Source organism: Arabidopsis thaliana, chromosome 3 (genome assembly GCF_000001735.4).
Source record: "Arabidopsis thaliana chromosome 3, partial sequence".
Taxonomy (NCBI): domain Eukaryota; kingdom Viridiplantae; phylum Streptophyta; class Magnoliopsida; order Brassicales; family Brassicaceae; genus Arabidopsis; species Arabidopsis thaliana.
The window spans coordinates 15,361,688-15,376,478 of record NC_003074.8 but is presented as its reverse complement, the minus strand read 5'-3'; the positions used below and the strand labels follow the sequence as shown (position 1 = coordinate 15,376,478).

The following is a 14,791-nucleotide window of genomic DNA, read 5'->3' as shown; positions in this document are numbered from 1 at the left end:
CAGACCTTAGAAGAGATTTGAACATTCTGAAAGACCAATCATCTTTGATTTCCGTCGGAGGTGTTTCCTGACCATTGAGCCTCACCAAAACGTCATCAGCCCAGTATGACATCTCAACAAACACGTTGTTAATAACCATCGAGAATCTTTGCCGGATAACTTCTTCAAGGGCTTTGAAAGTGTCAATTTTTCCGCAGTTAATACACTTTCCTGGCGGGAAAATGCTTAATTAATTCCTAAAGTATTCAAAATGCACAGATTAATTCTCCAATTACCTCAGACACATAATAAACCCTCTATTTCATTTTGACTTACCAAAATTAGACTTCATTGTTATCACCGTTAAATAGTAAACGTGTGTCGTTAAAATTAAAAGCCAAAATTAGTTTATATCGATTCTCATGGTCTTCTTTTCCTTTTCTTCCCCAAATTAAATACCCAGAGAATTCTAACAGTGAGAATGTGAAGAGAATAACTGTCATGTAATCGTTTCTAAAACTAATGCTTTCTTAGTTTGTTGTGTTTTAAAAATTGCAGATTGAATTTTCGTGAAGTTTGAATTGAAACTTTGTATTCTAAGTAGAGTTTAAATTCTGAAAATGAAGTTTGTGGATGTGTAAAACGTGAAAGAAAAGGTATTACAAAGCAAAGAGAACAAAAAAAGTTGAAAAACACATGATCGAAACTAAGGAACCGGAATCAGAAACGTGTTAAAAAAAAAACAAATTCTGAAACATGTTTTTCAGTCTTGAGCAAAGCGAATGAATTAAAGAGAGAAACCAAATCTTCCTTGTGATGATCCATCTTGAGAAGCTCCTACTTGAGATGATCCATCTTGAAAAGCTCTTGCTTGTGATGCTTCTCCCTAAATTGAAACAATGGAACAAGAAAAACAAGGAATTGAAAACCAAACCAGAATTTAACAGCTGAATCAAACCCCAAATGACGTAAAACCAAATTTAAATAAAGAAAAATGAACCTGATCTTTTCTTGGACGACCTCGTGGTCGTTTTGCTTGAGGTGGTGCCGTTTGATTAGGACACCTTGTCTTGTTATGTCCTTCTTGTTTATAATTCGTACATGTTCCCACACGACCAAGGCGTGTTAACTTGTTCGGATTAGAAAAAAGATTCATGAGGAGCTTTTCTCCTAGCATGACCATGTGGTCTTCCACGGTTAAATCTTGATGGCGGTAACACAGGTAATCGGCCTAACCGTGTCCACAACTTCATGCCTTGGACTGGTTTCATACCCTTAGAATACAGTTCGCGCCACCTCGAAGTCAAGTAATAATCAGAGACATAGTCGTTGAGATCTAACCATGTTGTTGTGATGACACACATAGCATGCATACAAGGAATCCCATTCAATTGCCAATAGCCACATCCACAAGTTTTCAGTTCCATATCAACACTATAACCATCACCATGAAAGTCTATTTCATGTAAATTTCCTGTGGTCATGTATCTTTTGCAATCCTTAGCTTTTTGCCGGTTTAGCTCAATTTCTTTGTCTGCTCTAGGTGTAAACCTTTTTTCCACCTGTTGGTTAAAATAGTCCTCTTGGCATTCCTCTCCATGCACTTCCTTCTAACATTCGTTAACATGTCAAGCAAAGGTTTCCCCCTTGACTCTCTAACGTTTCTGTTGAAAGATTCTGATAGGTTGTTTAGGTTATCGTTGCAACAAGATCCAAGTTTAAAGAAAGCTCGAGACCATGATTCCGGTGATGTACGTTATAGTGTATCAAACGATCCTTTGTTGTATTTCTTCAATGCTTCTAAGTTATCAGTAAAGGTTTCAATTGTGTAACTTCGTGCTATCCTCCAAAATAAACGCTCAAGTTCTATATCTTTATTCGTCTTCTTCCAACGATCCAAAATGTGTCTAGCACACATTCGATATTCAGCTTTCGGAAGCTCGATATGAACTGCGTTTAGCAAACCCTGTCACATAAAAACAAACAACATAAAAAACTATAATAAGAAACAAACATGGAAATTATTATATTAAGACGCACCATGTGTTTATCTGAGATGATGGTAATGTCTGCTCCATCTTCAAGTCCCAAATCTTTTTTGAGAAGTTGCACAAACCACAACCAATTAGGATTATCCTCTACCTCAACTACTGCCCAAGCAATAGGAAAGATTCTGTTATCCCCATCTCTACCAACCGCAGCTAACATTTGGCCTTTGATATCCCATTTCATAAACGCAGTATCTAATCCAATAATAGGTCTACATGATTTCCTCCACGAGTTTTTCAAAGCTTCAAAACAAACGTAGAGACGGTAGAATCTTTGCTTGCTTCCGGGTACTGCCCGGGAATTGTCTCAATCTCCATAGTTGAACCTTTATTTTTATTAAGTATCTCTCCTTGATAATCCCATATTCTTGCAAAATGAGTTTCATGACTAGCTTTTCTTTTCTCTGCAAGCAACATCTTTGCTCTCCTACACTGATGGACACTAACAATCATATTGTACTCCCTCTTGATTTCGTCTACCATCTCTTGTGATTTGATTTTGGGATTAACTCTAACTCTTTCCTCAAACAGTTGTGCAATAGCTCCACTCTTCAAAAGCCTAATATAACCTGATCTTACACAAATATGCTCGTTTATGAAAACCTTTACCATCAGCTTGTTTCTACCTTTTTCAAAAGAGCAGTAAACTCTCCATGGGCACTTTTCTTCTATCCAATGTGTGCACTTTGAACCAAGCCTGTTAGATGATGATTTGTACATCTTGATATCATATTTCGTTTTTAGAGAATACCTGAGAAGTGCATACTTGAATTCATCTGCATTATTGAATGTCTTCCCTAATCCTAAAAGTTCTTTAGGACCTAATCCATAAGTGAATGGTCTGCTCTCCTCTATATCAGAATCTGATAATGGATCTGGAATATTTTCATCATCCCGAATATCATCCCCATTATCATTAGAATCACCATTTTCATCTCCACATGCAATGTCTCCAAAATGGTCTTCTAAGTTTTCACAGATCTCTACATCAACATAGTGATTATCCGCTACCTCAAACTCAGCCAAATCAGGTTCTGTCTCTTTATATCCACCCATATCTTCGACAATCACTTCACAAAAATCTTCCTCCACACCTACATTAGCATCAGATTCTATCTCTTCTTCATGCACCCTTCGTTCACCATCAGATTCAACTGTTTCTTCATTTAGTGTCCTATAAAAATAAAAATATCTACATCATAGCCGAACAACCATAGAAACTAATAACATGAACACCGTAAACTAATTGATAAAAGCAAAATAAGGAACGGGTATTGAACTACAATAAAATCAGAAACCACAAGTAAAAGAAACATCAATGGATTTAATATTAGAAACAATTTTGATTCCACCTATCGTTTTGTGCATACCTTCGTATTGGAAGCTTTCGTCTTCTTCCTGTCATGGTTCAGTTTGCAAAATTAAAACTTTCGTTTTGCCAATCGGATTAGGTTTTGATGTTTGATTTAGGGAAGATAAGTTTGGAAAGTAGATTTACAGTTGATTGTTTCGAGTTTAAAGATAAAGCTTTAGGAATTTAGGGTTTTTGATTTGGAGAAGAAGAAGATGAGAATCGACATATTTAACGACATGTTTAATATTTAACGTTGACAATAATGAAGTCTAACTTTGCTACGTCAAAGTATAATTGGGAGTTTATTATGCGTCTGAGGTAATTGGGGAATTAATCTGCGCATTTTGGATATTTTAGGAAATAATTAAGCATTTTCCCCTTTCCTGGCCTAGTTTTATCAATTTTGAAGTCCCACCAACCATTCGAGTAGCAAATCCAGCGGCCGACCATGGAGACGCATGATTCGTCCCCTGAAAAAAAACGAAAACAGAGTCAAAGTTATTAGTTGGCTGACAGCAAAAATTCAAAAACTTTAAAGCGTTTTATGATAAACATACCTTCCATCTGGTATGAAATTGACAATGTCTCTATGATTTTGGCAACGACGAGGGTTTATCCTTTTTTGACAACGACGAGGTCTTTACCGTACAGATGAAGATGTCGACGACGAGGGTTTATGAGTGTGTTTGGTTCTAATGACTTAAGAAAATATGGGGTTTAGTTGATGTCAAGCCCATGAACAATTCGAAATTGAAGATGATATTGGGCTGCTTTTAATGAGGTCCATTTTATTTCATCAAAACAACAGAAGGGTAAAATAGTACTTTACTAAAAGTTGTATTTGAGAGGGAGTTCTATTAGAGAGGAGAGATAAAACTACATATGCCTCCTATCTCTAAAAAAAAATGTCTACTTTTCAAATTATTTTAGCAAAAACTGTCTACTCTCCAACTTATCTTTTTTTTTTATTCTTTTGGTTATATGGGGTGTCAAAATGGGTTACCCAACTCAACTCAACTCATAATCAAATGAGTTTAGGGTTAAATGAGTTATGGGTTAATGGGTTAATTGGGTAAACCATTGAAACCATTAATCATTACAACCCAACTCATTTTATTCATCAAACCAATTGACCCAATAACTCATTTGACCCATCAACTCATTTGAGTCAAAAATTTCAACTCATTAGGGTTCAAAAGTTGCGTTGAGTTGAGTTGATCCATAAATCTTGACCCACTTTGACACCCCTAAATATGAATGTTATTTATCTTGAATTATCTATATATCGGTAGTGATGAAACTAGTATACAAAACTTTCCGAGCAATGATCGTGCTTAATTCCTCTATGAAAATATTTTATAAGAGTGTTGTTTGTAAGCGAATAATAATCGAAGAAAGGACATTATGATTCAAAAATAAAGAATCATGGATGTACTCAGTTATTGTCAATGTATGAATATTTAAATAAATAAATTATGATTATATCATTCTCTGTATTTAAAATTGGGAATCATTGCCGACAAAAAAAAAATTGGGAATCATTCTCTATGGTATATAATAAGCAAATGAATATTTTTTTTAGTTTTTTAATCTTTTTAAACTATTAATTATTTAAATTATATTTTGACCTAGTAAAAAGTATTTATGGGTCCGCCGCATAGGCAGATCCAAAGAGCAAAGATTAAAGAAGGCCAGCTGACCCAACTAAAAATCTACATTTGTGTTATAGCCCTTTAAAATTTATGATATTATTTATATTTCATATGTTTTGACCCTTTTAAAATTACAAATTTGATGTAAACCTTTTAAGTTTTATTATATATTTTCTTCTACTTTGTGTTTTGATACTTTTAGCCTTTTAATGTGATTCACCCATAAATATTGAACCTAATTTGCGGTATATTTTAAACTAATAATATTTTTTAAAACTTGTTAGTTTTTTTTTTTAAATTACTAATTATTTTAAGTTATATTTTGATCTGATATAAAGTATTTATGGGTCTGCCCACGCGACAGACCCAAAAAGATTAAAAGGGGTCAGACGACCCCTCTAAAATTCTATATTTGTATTGTAGACCTTTAAAATTATTTTGTTTTTTCCTTTTTAAAATTACAAATTCATATGTAAACTTAAAGAGATGAGTTTTTTTTTTTTTAGTTTTTGGTTGTTTTTAATTACTTATTATTTTTAAATTATATTTGATGGACCCATAAAAAGTATTTATGGGTCCGCCGCATAGACATCCAAAGACGATTAAAGGAGGTCAGCTGGTTTCCTAAAGTTCAACATTTGCATTATAACCCTTTAAAATTTATGATATTATTTATATTTCTTATATTTTGATCTTCTTAAAATTACAAATTCGTTAGTAAACCTTTTTTTGTTTTTTGTTGCCGTTTGTGAACCCTTTAAATTACAAATTTGTATGTAAAATCCTTAAATACTTTAAAAGATGATCAAAGTTAAAGTTATCCCAAAATTTATTTGCATTGTTTCGTTGAATGATGTGGTAGCATTAGTCTTTGATCTTAGAGATTTGGTCTTGAAAAATGCACATATATAATTTATTACAAGTTTATACGGGATCATTTTGTAGATATATTTATGTAAATATAAAAAAAGTTAGAAAATATTTTTTTATTTTGATGATTTCAGTCGGATGATTGAGTGGTTATGGTAGCGCTACCAAAATATTTCATAATTTTGATGTTTTTATGAGTTATGATGTATAAATCATTTATAATAAATATGTTATGTTTCATCGTTTGTCATAACTTGGGCACATGTTAAATATATGTACTAAAAAATTATGCCGACCTGTTCACTTTTAGTGACCGACCCTAAATTGAAATGACCAAAAACTGGATTGGCTTGGTTTGAAAATTTTGGTTCTGGTAATAATCACATGCCTAACCAGACCTGAAAATTTTGATCTGAGGTCCCTACTAATCTCTCCGGTTAGTATTTGATGATTTCTCTGTATGTTTCTTGGTCGTGATTTGCTTATAAGGACACTAAGTCTTTCATGGTCATTTTTGAGTACTCTTGTGTTCTTATATAGCTCTGAGACCTTATCATACAGCATCAACATACATTGTGAAGAAAAAGAAATCATCTTCCTCAAAGAGGAGGTGCGAGATGATAAACACATCAAATCACAAACATGGAAAACAATTTTGTGTTTTGTCTAAGAAACATAGGCAGATGATTATCGTACAACAACGGAAGGCTTATATATGAGCTGTGTTAATCTTGTCAAAGATAACTGTGATACTGAGTTGCTTCGAAAGTAAGGTTTGAGGTTAGCTTACAGTCTTGGAGCTCATGTCACAATGGGGCTGGTTTCATTTTTGTCTGCTTCCGAAGTCGTAGCAGAGTAAGGCTTCGTGTGGACAAATCTGAAAATAAAGAGGGTCCAAGTTACTATTAGATGAAATCTAATGGTCAAACTCATAGGTGAGTGATGGAGAAAGATGAGAGTATATGTTTATAAAACAAGCACTGCAGATATGCCTACCGATGCCGTCTTTTCTCAAAAAATCTTTGAAGTGAACGTCTCCTAGCAATTGGCACATCTGAGATAAACATGCATCTTACATAAAGCTCATGGGGTTTTCCATACTCGGACTATATAACGTTTACGGTAATCCAATGTAGCAAGTCCTTACCTGCTGTCGATACGCAAGCTACTGTTGATGCGTTTGAGAATGAAATAGCTCTCTTTAATGCTGGATTTATACTGGTCAAATTAATTGTCTCAGTGGCTTTAGCTGCAGCAGCGATATGCAGAATTTCTTGAACCTATTAAGTGTGATCACCAAGAGAACAAGAAATCTCATGCAACTGCTTCCCAACAAAAACGAAATACGAATGTACTCAAAACTTGGATGGACCAAACCTTTTCAGCTGGAATACCATCAAATACGCTAAAACTCCCACCAAAAATAATGGTTAGTTGACTTGGAAGGATCATTGAACCATCTGGCTTCGTGGACCTTCAATAGAAGAAACAAGAGCTAGTTATGAATGATGGAAGATAATAATAATCCACCCAAATTTTAAGACCCTATTGATGCAAAAGGGAGAAGAACAAAATAGTGATTCCACTACAATATTACAGCCGCTTAGGCTATCAACTAACCTCAGTCCCATCAATACATCAGTTCAAACAACCTACTAAATTTAAATCATCTGATGATGTCATCTAACAGTAGATAGAAGGCTATTTTTGCATTCAACGGTACCAAAATCAAACACACAAGCCTAGTTCAAATTCAAGCTCATAAAACCGATACTAAAGAATGGGCAACAACATCTAATGTATTTGTGAGGCATGATCACTAAGAAATACACAATTATCTGGTGGCCATAAGTCAGCCAAATATGATATAGAAGTAGAATAATACATGAGAATAAAAGCTTAAACACTTGTAAGAAAAAAAACTAAAAGACTATCTCAGTTTCCGAAACCAGTCAATGTATACAAATTAACATTCACATAGATCCAGTCTCTTCATTTGCTTAAGCTTCAACAACCTACCTACACATGAAAATTCCTAAATGCAAGAACAATATTTGACGTCACAAACTAATACATACTAACAAATCAGATTCATACACACTAACACTTCCAGAACTATCAATATGTTAATAAAGCAAACACTGAATATCTAACTACCTGTCCCGTCTCTTCTCGAGAAATCTTTGAAGCGAACGTCTCCTAGCAATTGGAAGATCTGAGACAAACAGGGATTAATAGTCCGTAACTCCGTAGATAATGCTTACAGTAACCGAATGAAGCAATTGCTTACCAGCTACAGTTGAGAAAGAAAGAGCTCTGTTCAGTGCTGGATTGATACCGGTCACATTCTTCGTCTGTTTACCAGCAAAAGCGATGCGAATGATTTCTTGAACCTATTAAGCATTGATCACCAATACAATTAGAAACTCTGATGCAACCAACATAAACAAAATCAGAATGTATGTACTCAAAGCTAGATGGACCAAACCTTTTGTGCAGGGACACCATTGAAGACTCTACAACTCCCACCAAAGATAATAGTAAGTTGAGTTGAAGCATCTGGCTCTGTGGACCTTGAAACAAGAGTTTGAAATTAAACCTCTTGAGTTTCCCAAATTGATCTGCTAATTTAACAATTCATATAGATCCAAGTCTCGTCAATTGCTCACGCTCCTATAGTGTACTAAGAACTAACAAATCACAGAACTATAGGCTAAGAAAAAACTTCAAACACAAAGACAGATAAAGAGAAATGAGAATTAACGATTCAAATTGATTCCAGTTACTAGTGATACATACCTAGCTTCGTGAATCGATCTCTCAACGAGCAAGTCAAGTCCGGCGGAAACAGAACCGGTCCCGTCGGCGAAACTAGGAACGGGGAAATCTCCGTTTACCTCAGCCATGAGCCTCTCTGTGAATAATATCTGTCTTCTCCGTTTGATTGGGAATTGGTTCTCTTCTCTACGCAACGTTCGTTATTCGGTGTATTCATTATTCAATCAATTTTGTTTTCTTTTTGTTTTTCTCAGAAATATTCCAAAAAAACCTCAACTATTTGATTATTTTATATATCTAACTACTTATCTAATAAGTAATAATGCCTTACCAAAAAAAAAAACTACTTATCTAATAATACCTATTTATTTTCATTTGTTCTTGTAATATAGACAACTATTTAAAAAAATAAAATAGTGGACAATTTTGTTCGATGTGAAAAACTTAATACTCTTTACGCATCCTTTTTAGTACATGCATACCGCCGTTATCGTATTGCTAAAATAAATTAAATAAGATATATTAACACAAAGCTAACTATATAATTATGATGAAAAAATCAAAATATGTAAATTAGTCGAAGAACATTGAATCATTTTGATATTGAGGAACCAAAAATTAGAAAGAAATAAGCAAAAAAAAAAGAAATAGAGAAACGATTTGGTTTTTAAAGTTTGAAAATCTAAAAAGTAAAAATATATGAAAAGAGAATTAAAAATGAGACACTCATATCATTTTTCTATGATAATTTCCAAAAAGGCAAAAACGTATAAACTAAAAAAATACAAAGTAAATAAGAAATTTCTTTTCGTTTCAAAAAAAAAAGAATTAATTTTTTAAGGATAAAACTATAATTTGTTTTTAGAGCGTATGTATAATCTGCCAATATTTCTAGTTTGGGTTTTATTTGTCACTAATAAATTAGTTTGAGTTTTTTGACAACCGAAAAAGTTGAGGTTTTTTTGGCAAATTTTAATAGTTGAAGTTTTTTTTGGGAATTTTCTCTTCTATTTAAAACTCTATGTCGTAAAAGGTACAACAGTGGAAGCTTCCACTTCACCAACAATTCAGCTTATAAGCGGAGACCCAACTTAAAAAGTCCAATCCATAAAGATACCCCTTTAAGGAACTAAGAAATATAACAAATCCAACACAAAACCATGTGTGAGCCTATGAAGTAAAGTTGAAGTAGATGTTGTCGCCGTTCGCCGCTCATAGCCGATATGGTACGAAGCGTAAGGGAACTCCAAAACTACCGAAAACCGTCAGAGCTTCAAGAAATAAGTCCACAGGTTTTTAACTAGAGAATCCTACCAACTACATCATCAAATCTGTAAAGAAAAGATCTTCACAAGGGCAATGACTCCCGAACTCCAAAGAACATCAACGTAGATATTAAGCCGATGGAGCTTTTCAGCAACACCTAAAAACAAAAAGGAAAACACTCGTGTCCATAGATCAATTAGACAAATAGCCTCAATTGTAGATCATTCGCCATCTGAGATCGATTCCAGTGAGAAAAATCATCATTGATTATAAAAGCAAGCTTGATTCTTCTAGGTTTCATTGTTCATAAACCAATCGAACATCAAAATAGAGATTTACAGCTAAAAGCAATATTAGTGTGCAATGAAATTGTTTTCTTTTCTGCAACTTAAGATGTAACTCTTTGGATTGATTCCTGCAAATCGCAAACTCAAAAGATCAAATTGGATAATAAACACCTTTAAGCAAAAAAACACCTAAATTTCCAATAGAGGATCTATGAGATTATTGAAAGAAAAAAAAAAAAAAAAACATCAGATACACTGATAAGAAAAGTAGATCCGGCCAACGATGGTCATGGAATTCGAACGCTGTCAGGCAAGAGCCAGCCATCACTGCTAAAAACGACAGAGATGTTAGATATAAAACCCAACTATATTAAAACACATAAACGTCGGAATGCCATCAGGCCAGCGAAACAAAAGAGAAAACTTTCCCTTTTCTCTAAGATTTTTTAGAGAGAGAAGAGAGAGAAAGCTCGAAAACAATCTATTTCTTTCTCATTTTGTTCTTTTTTGTTTGTTTAAATGTGTAACTTAAGAAAAAAGAATAAAACAAAAAAAGGCATCAAGAATTTAAAACGTGCGTGAAAATAATACGTCGTCGCTTTGAGACTTTCCTTTTGAGAAACATAGAGCTGTTGTTAGTACTTGAGATACTCGGTAACATCAGTAGGTAACATGCATTTGCCCACCCAATCTTTTCTTTTTTTTTAGGTTTAAATTTCCATTAAAGATAAAAGCAAGTTACAAAACAAAGAGTCCAAAAAAAGGCACGCAAGCCCGAAAAATATACACGGCAAGAAGCCCAAATCCAAGTCACGCAGGCCCGAAACTAAACTTGAATGGCCCAACAAGACCCAAACAGCCCAAAAAGAAGAACAGAGAACGAAGGAACTGCCCTTAGCTGAAGAAACGAAACCAAGTAGAGAGCAGAGAGGATCCTGGAGAATCAAATTCACTACGCCGAGAAATGGGATCAAGCTTTGACCATAGAATAACCTTAAGTTCCTCGATGATCAAAGCAGAGGTACGGGGAGCATGAGAATGGATCTGACGATTGCGTTCTTTCCATAAGAGATAAATAGAGGCTTGGAACACTAGCTTGATGATGAGACAGAGATAAGCATCACACGAAGCCGAATTAATCCATAAGAGGCAGGCCATGAAGGGGACCGGAGGAGATAATCTTGTTCTATTCCTGAAGTGACTCCAGACCGCCAGACTAAAGTCACACTCAAAGAAGAGGTGATCTCTAGACTCCGAACTTCCAGAGCAAAGGACACAATCCGTGGGAATAGAAATTCCCCAACTCCGCATTCGGTCCCTAGTGTGAAGCCCTGTTCCAAGCCACAACCCAATTGATGAACGCATGATTTGGAATATAGTCCTTAAACCATATAGATTTATGCCACAGAACCGGACAGGTAGATGGGTGCAAAGCGAGCCAAGTTAGAGTAGAGGAGAACAATGGTGTGGGTGGATGATGCTCGAGCTTCCAAAGATAGACATCATCCACTTCACAATCAATGATATCAATCCAATATGGCAGGGCGTTTTTGATCGTCGAAATGATGGGATTACGACTTCGAGAAGTCATGATCTTCCATCCATTGCAAGATGTTGCGTCTCTAACAACCGCTTTTTTGTTCAACCCGATAACTTGAGGTCCTAATGGACCCGAGAGATCAATCAGCGGCCACAACCCCATCCAGTTATCATGCCAAAAACTTGTTGTAATTCCTTAACCCACCTCACACACCAAAAAAGGTCTCGCCAGGTTACAAAGTTTGCACAAACGTTTTCAAATCCAACTCCCTGAGTAGTAAGGATTCAGATCCCAAAAATTCCGGTTACCAATAAGATTAATCCTCATCCAAGAAACCCAAAGAGAACTAGCCTTAGTGAAAAACAACCAGATAAGTTTCAAAACGAAAACCGTATTCCAAGAGATCAACCTTTTCAACCCAAAGCCATCACTTTGCTTAGGCGTACATACTACGTTCCAAGTGATCTTTGCACCTCTAGCGTAGGTAGGCAGACCTTTCCAAAGAAAGGCATTACACATCTGCTCAATCTTTTGGAGACATTGGTTTGGAAGGAGGAAAACTGACACCAAGAAGTTGATGGTAGCAAAGATCACAGATTTCAGCAACCGAAGCCGACCAGCAAAGGAGAGATGTCTGACAGTCCAAGAGGAGAACTTTTTATTAATTCTGTCAAGAAGAGGTTGATAATCTTGTTTTTTCATCTTCTAGATCATTAGGGGAATCCCCAGATAACGAACCGGAAGAACACCCTGAGAAACACCAAAACGCTCAGAGATAGTGGCCACATTATGCAAGTCACCACCATCCAAGCCGTTTTTTGCCTGTTTATTCCAAGACGAGAACCAATTCTGAACTCATCAAGAATGGATATGATCCCAGCAACAGAATCCTTAGAACCGTCAAAGAAGACTAACACATCATCGGCAAAGCTGAGATGAGTAATGAGAGGGGCTGAACACTAAGGGTGAAGCATGAAACGGCCTTCAACTGCGCCCTTATCCAGTGAATTTGCTAGAATATTCATGATATGCACAAATATATGAGAAGACATGGGATCTCCTTGTCTGATTTCTTTTTTACCCTGAAAAAACCCAATCAACTCACCATTAAAAGCAATACTATATAAGGAGTAGATATGCAAACCCGGATCAAGTTTATAAAAATAGGAGGAAGATCCAAAGCCACAAGGATGTTGATTAGAAACTCCCTGCTGACATTGTCATAAGCCTTGGTAAGATCAATTTGTAAGCAGCCCTTAGTTACTTCACCTTCAATATGTAACCCTTCAACTAGTTCAGAAGCTAACAACACATTTTCACAAAGCATCCTTCCTTTTATAAAACCCACTTGATTCCCTTGAACTGCTTGAGTTCTGAACAGCTTGAGGCGCTTGGAAATGATTCTAGTAAATTTTGTAAATTGTATTCCAACAAGAAACCGGTCTGAACTTAGATAATTTGTCTGTCCCACATTCCTTAAGAATAAGAGTAATGGCAGTTGCATTGAACTTCTTCAATAGATGTAAGAAAGAATTCCCTCACAGCAAAAATAACAGTATCGTTCACCACAGCCCACGAATCCCAAAAAAAATCCACAGGAAAACCATCTGGATTGAGCGCCTTGTTCTTAGGCATTGAGAACAGTGACCCTATAATCTCTTCATCAGTAGGAATAGCAGACAACAGAGTAGCCAGAGACTCATCACACCGGAAAGGATGTAAGACCTTTATAACTTTAATAGATAAAGGAATAGTTGAGTCATTTTCAGAGCCGAGAAGGTGAGAGTAATACGCCACAATCATATCTTTGACTTGATCCACGTTAACAACCAAAATATCATTGTCACCACGCAACTGCTTGATAAGATTTCTAGCCTGATGAGCAAGGAAAGCTCTACGGAAGAACCGAGTATTAGCATCCCCTTCTTTTAGCCACCTGATTCTTGACTTTTGTCTATAAAAAGACTCCAAGGCCACAGCAAAGAAATCCCATTTTTTCTAGCCATATGCTCTCGTCTAAAGAGAGAATCTAAGGGAAGAGAAAGTAATTGAGACTGAATATCTTCTAAGGCAGCCAAGGCTTCGCTAGTGCGCTGCTGAAGATTACCAAACCCTGCTCTATTCAATCTTCTACACTCTTTTTTAATCTCCTTAAGGTGCTCCTCTAAGAGAAACATATTAGAGCCAACAAATGTGTTTCTGCTCCGAGCCTCAAGAATAGAGGCCATAAAGGTGGGATGCGAAGCCAAGAATGAGAAATACTTGAAAGACTTCTTTGAGCGTTGTGGATTATTGGCCAAGTTAATTATGCAAGGAGCATCATCAGAATCTTCAGGAGGGCCAAACTCAGCAATAGCCGAAGGAAAAGTGTCGAACCAGTCCGCATTACCTAATGCCCGATCCAACTTCCTGATAATAGGATTTTTCTGCTGGTGATTTGACCAAGTGTAGAAAACTCCCCGAGTTGGTACATCATCCAAATCACTGTCTCTCATACAATCTTGAAGATCTTCCATACCTCTCGGGGAGTAAGAAGAATGGGAAACCGAATATTATTCAGCAGTAGTAAGAATTTGATTTAAATCTCCTAGAATCACCCAAAGAGTTTTGTTGAAAGGAGAGGTAATAGCCAGCGAGGAAATTTCATCCCAGAATACTCTCCTCTCAACTTCATTATTCTTCTCGTAAACAAAAGCAGCAGCAGAAATCTTATAAGTACCCGACACTTTTAAACTGCAGAGAATCATTTGCTGCAATTTTTTGAAGACCAAAACATAAACTGAGGGATCCCAAACCAACCAAATCCTTCCCATTTCTGAACACCAATAGTTGTTATCCATTCTCCAACCTGGTAGAGTAGAAGCCAAAACTGTAGCTGCATTTTCCTTTTCAACATGAATTTCCAAAAAGCTCCCTACCAGTAATTTATTTGAAACAACCCAGCTTCTAACTATTATTTGACGAGATTGGCTATTCAAACCTCTAATATTCCAAGAAAATATCATCATTACTACCCA

General features: G+C 35.8%; 1 protein-coding gene, 1 long non-coding RNA gene and 2 pseudogenes across 5 annotated transcripts; all 4 read right to left on the bottom strand.

The window, feature by feature from the left end:
• Positions 1 to 1,031: 1,031 nt before the first annotated feature.
• Positions 1,032 to 3,154, bottom strand: AT3G43442 (annotated as a pseudogene; the record flags this gene model as incomplete). Its single annotated transcript has 1 exon — positions 1,032 to 3,154.
• Positions 3,155 to 6,321: 3,167 nt separating this feature from the next.
• Positions 6,322 to 8,933, bottom strand: JAZ11 (jasmonate-zim-domain protein 11). Of its 2 annotated transcripts, NM_114212.5 has the most exons (8): positions 8,703 to 8,933; positions 8,392 to 8,476; positions 8,194 to 8,296; positions 8,061 to 8,118; positions 7,281 to 7,377; positions 7,051 to 7,183; positions 6,900 to 6,957; positions 6,322 to 6,780 (listed from the first exon to the last, which is right to left on the bottom strand). In NM_114212.5, exons 1-8 carry the CDS (start codon positions 8,807 to 8,809, stop codon positions 6,705 to 6,707), a joined length of 717 nt encoding a protein of 238 aa, NP_189930.1. In that variant the 5' UTR covers positions 8,810 to 8,933; the 3' UTR covers positions 6,322 to 6,704. The 2 variants fall into 2 exon arrangements, with proteins under 2 accessions (NP_189930.1, NP_001190007.1); NM_001203078.1 differs by lacking the exons at positions 7,281 to 7,377; positions 8,061 to 8,118; positions 8,194 to 8,296 and having other exon boundaries at positions 6,420 to 6,780; positions 8,703 to 8,883.
• Positions 8,934 to 9,710: 777 nt separating this feature from the next.
• AT3G06625 lies at positions 9,711 to 10,169 on the bottom strand. Its single transcript, NR_141267.1, has 2 exons — positions 10,033 to 10,169; positions 9,711 to 9,949 (listed from the first exon to the last, which is right to left on the bottom strand). It is a non-coding gene; the product is annotated as an other RNA (long non-coding RNA).
• Positions 10,170 to 11,131: 962 nt separating this feature from the next.
• AT3G43436 lies at positions 11,132 to 14,782 on the bottom strand (annotated as a pseudogene; the record flags this gene model as incomplete). Its single annotated transcript has 1 exon — positions 11,132 to 14,782.
• Between the last annotated feature and the right edge of the window lie 9 nt (positions 14,783 to 14,791).

Coding starts and splice junctions, on each gene's coding strand:
- JAZ11 (NM_114212.5), bottom strand. CDS start 8,809: ATGGCTGAGGTAAACGGAGATTTCCCCGTTCCTAGTTTCGCCGACGGG. Junction 8,119..8,193: donor TTCTTTCTCAACTGTAGCTG/GTAAGCAATTGC, acceptor TGTTTGTCTCAG/ATCTTCCAATTGCTAGGAGA. Junction 6,958..7,050: donor AGCTTGCGTATCGACAGCAG/GTAAGGACTTGC, acceptor TGTTTATCTCAG/ATGTGCCAATTGCTAGGAGA.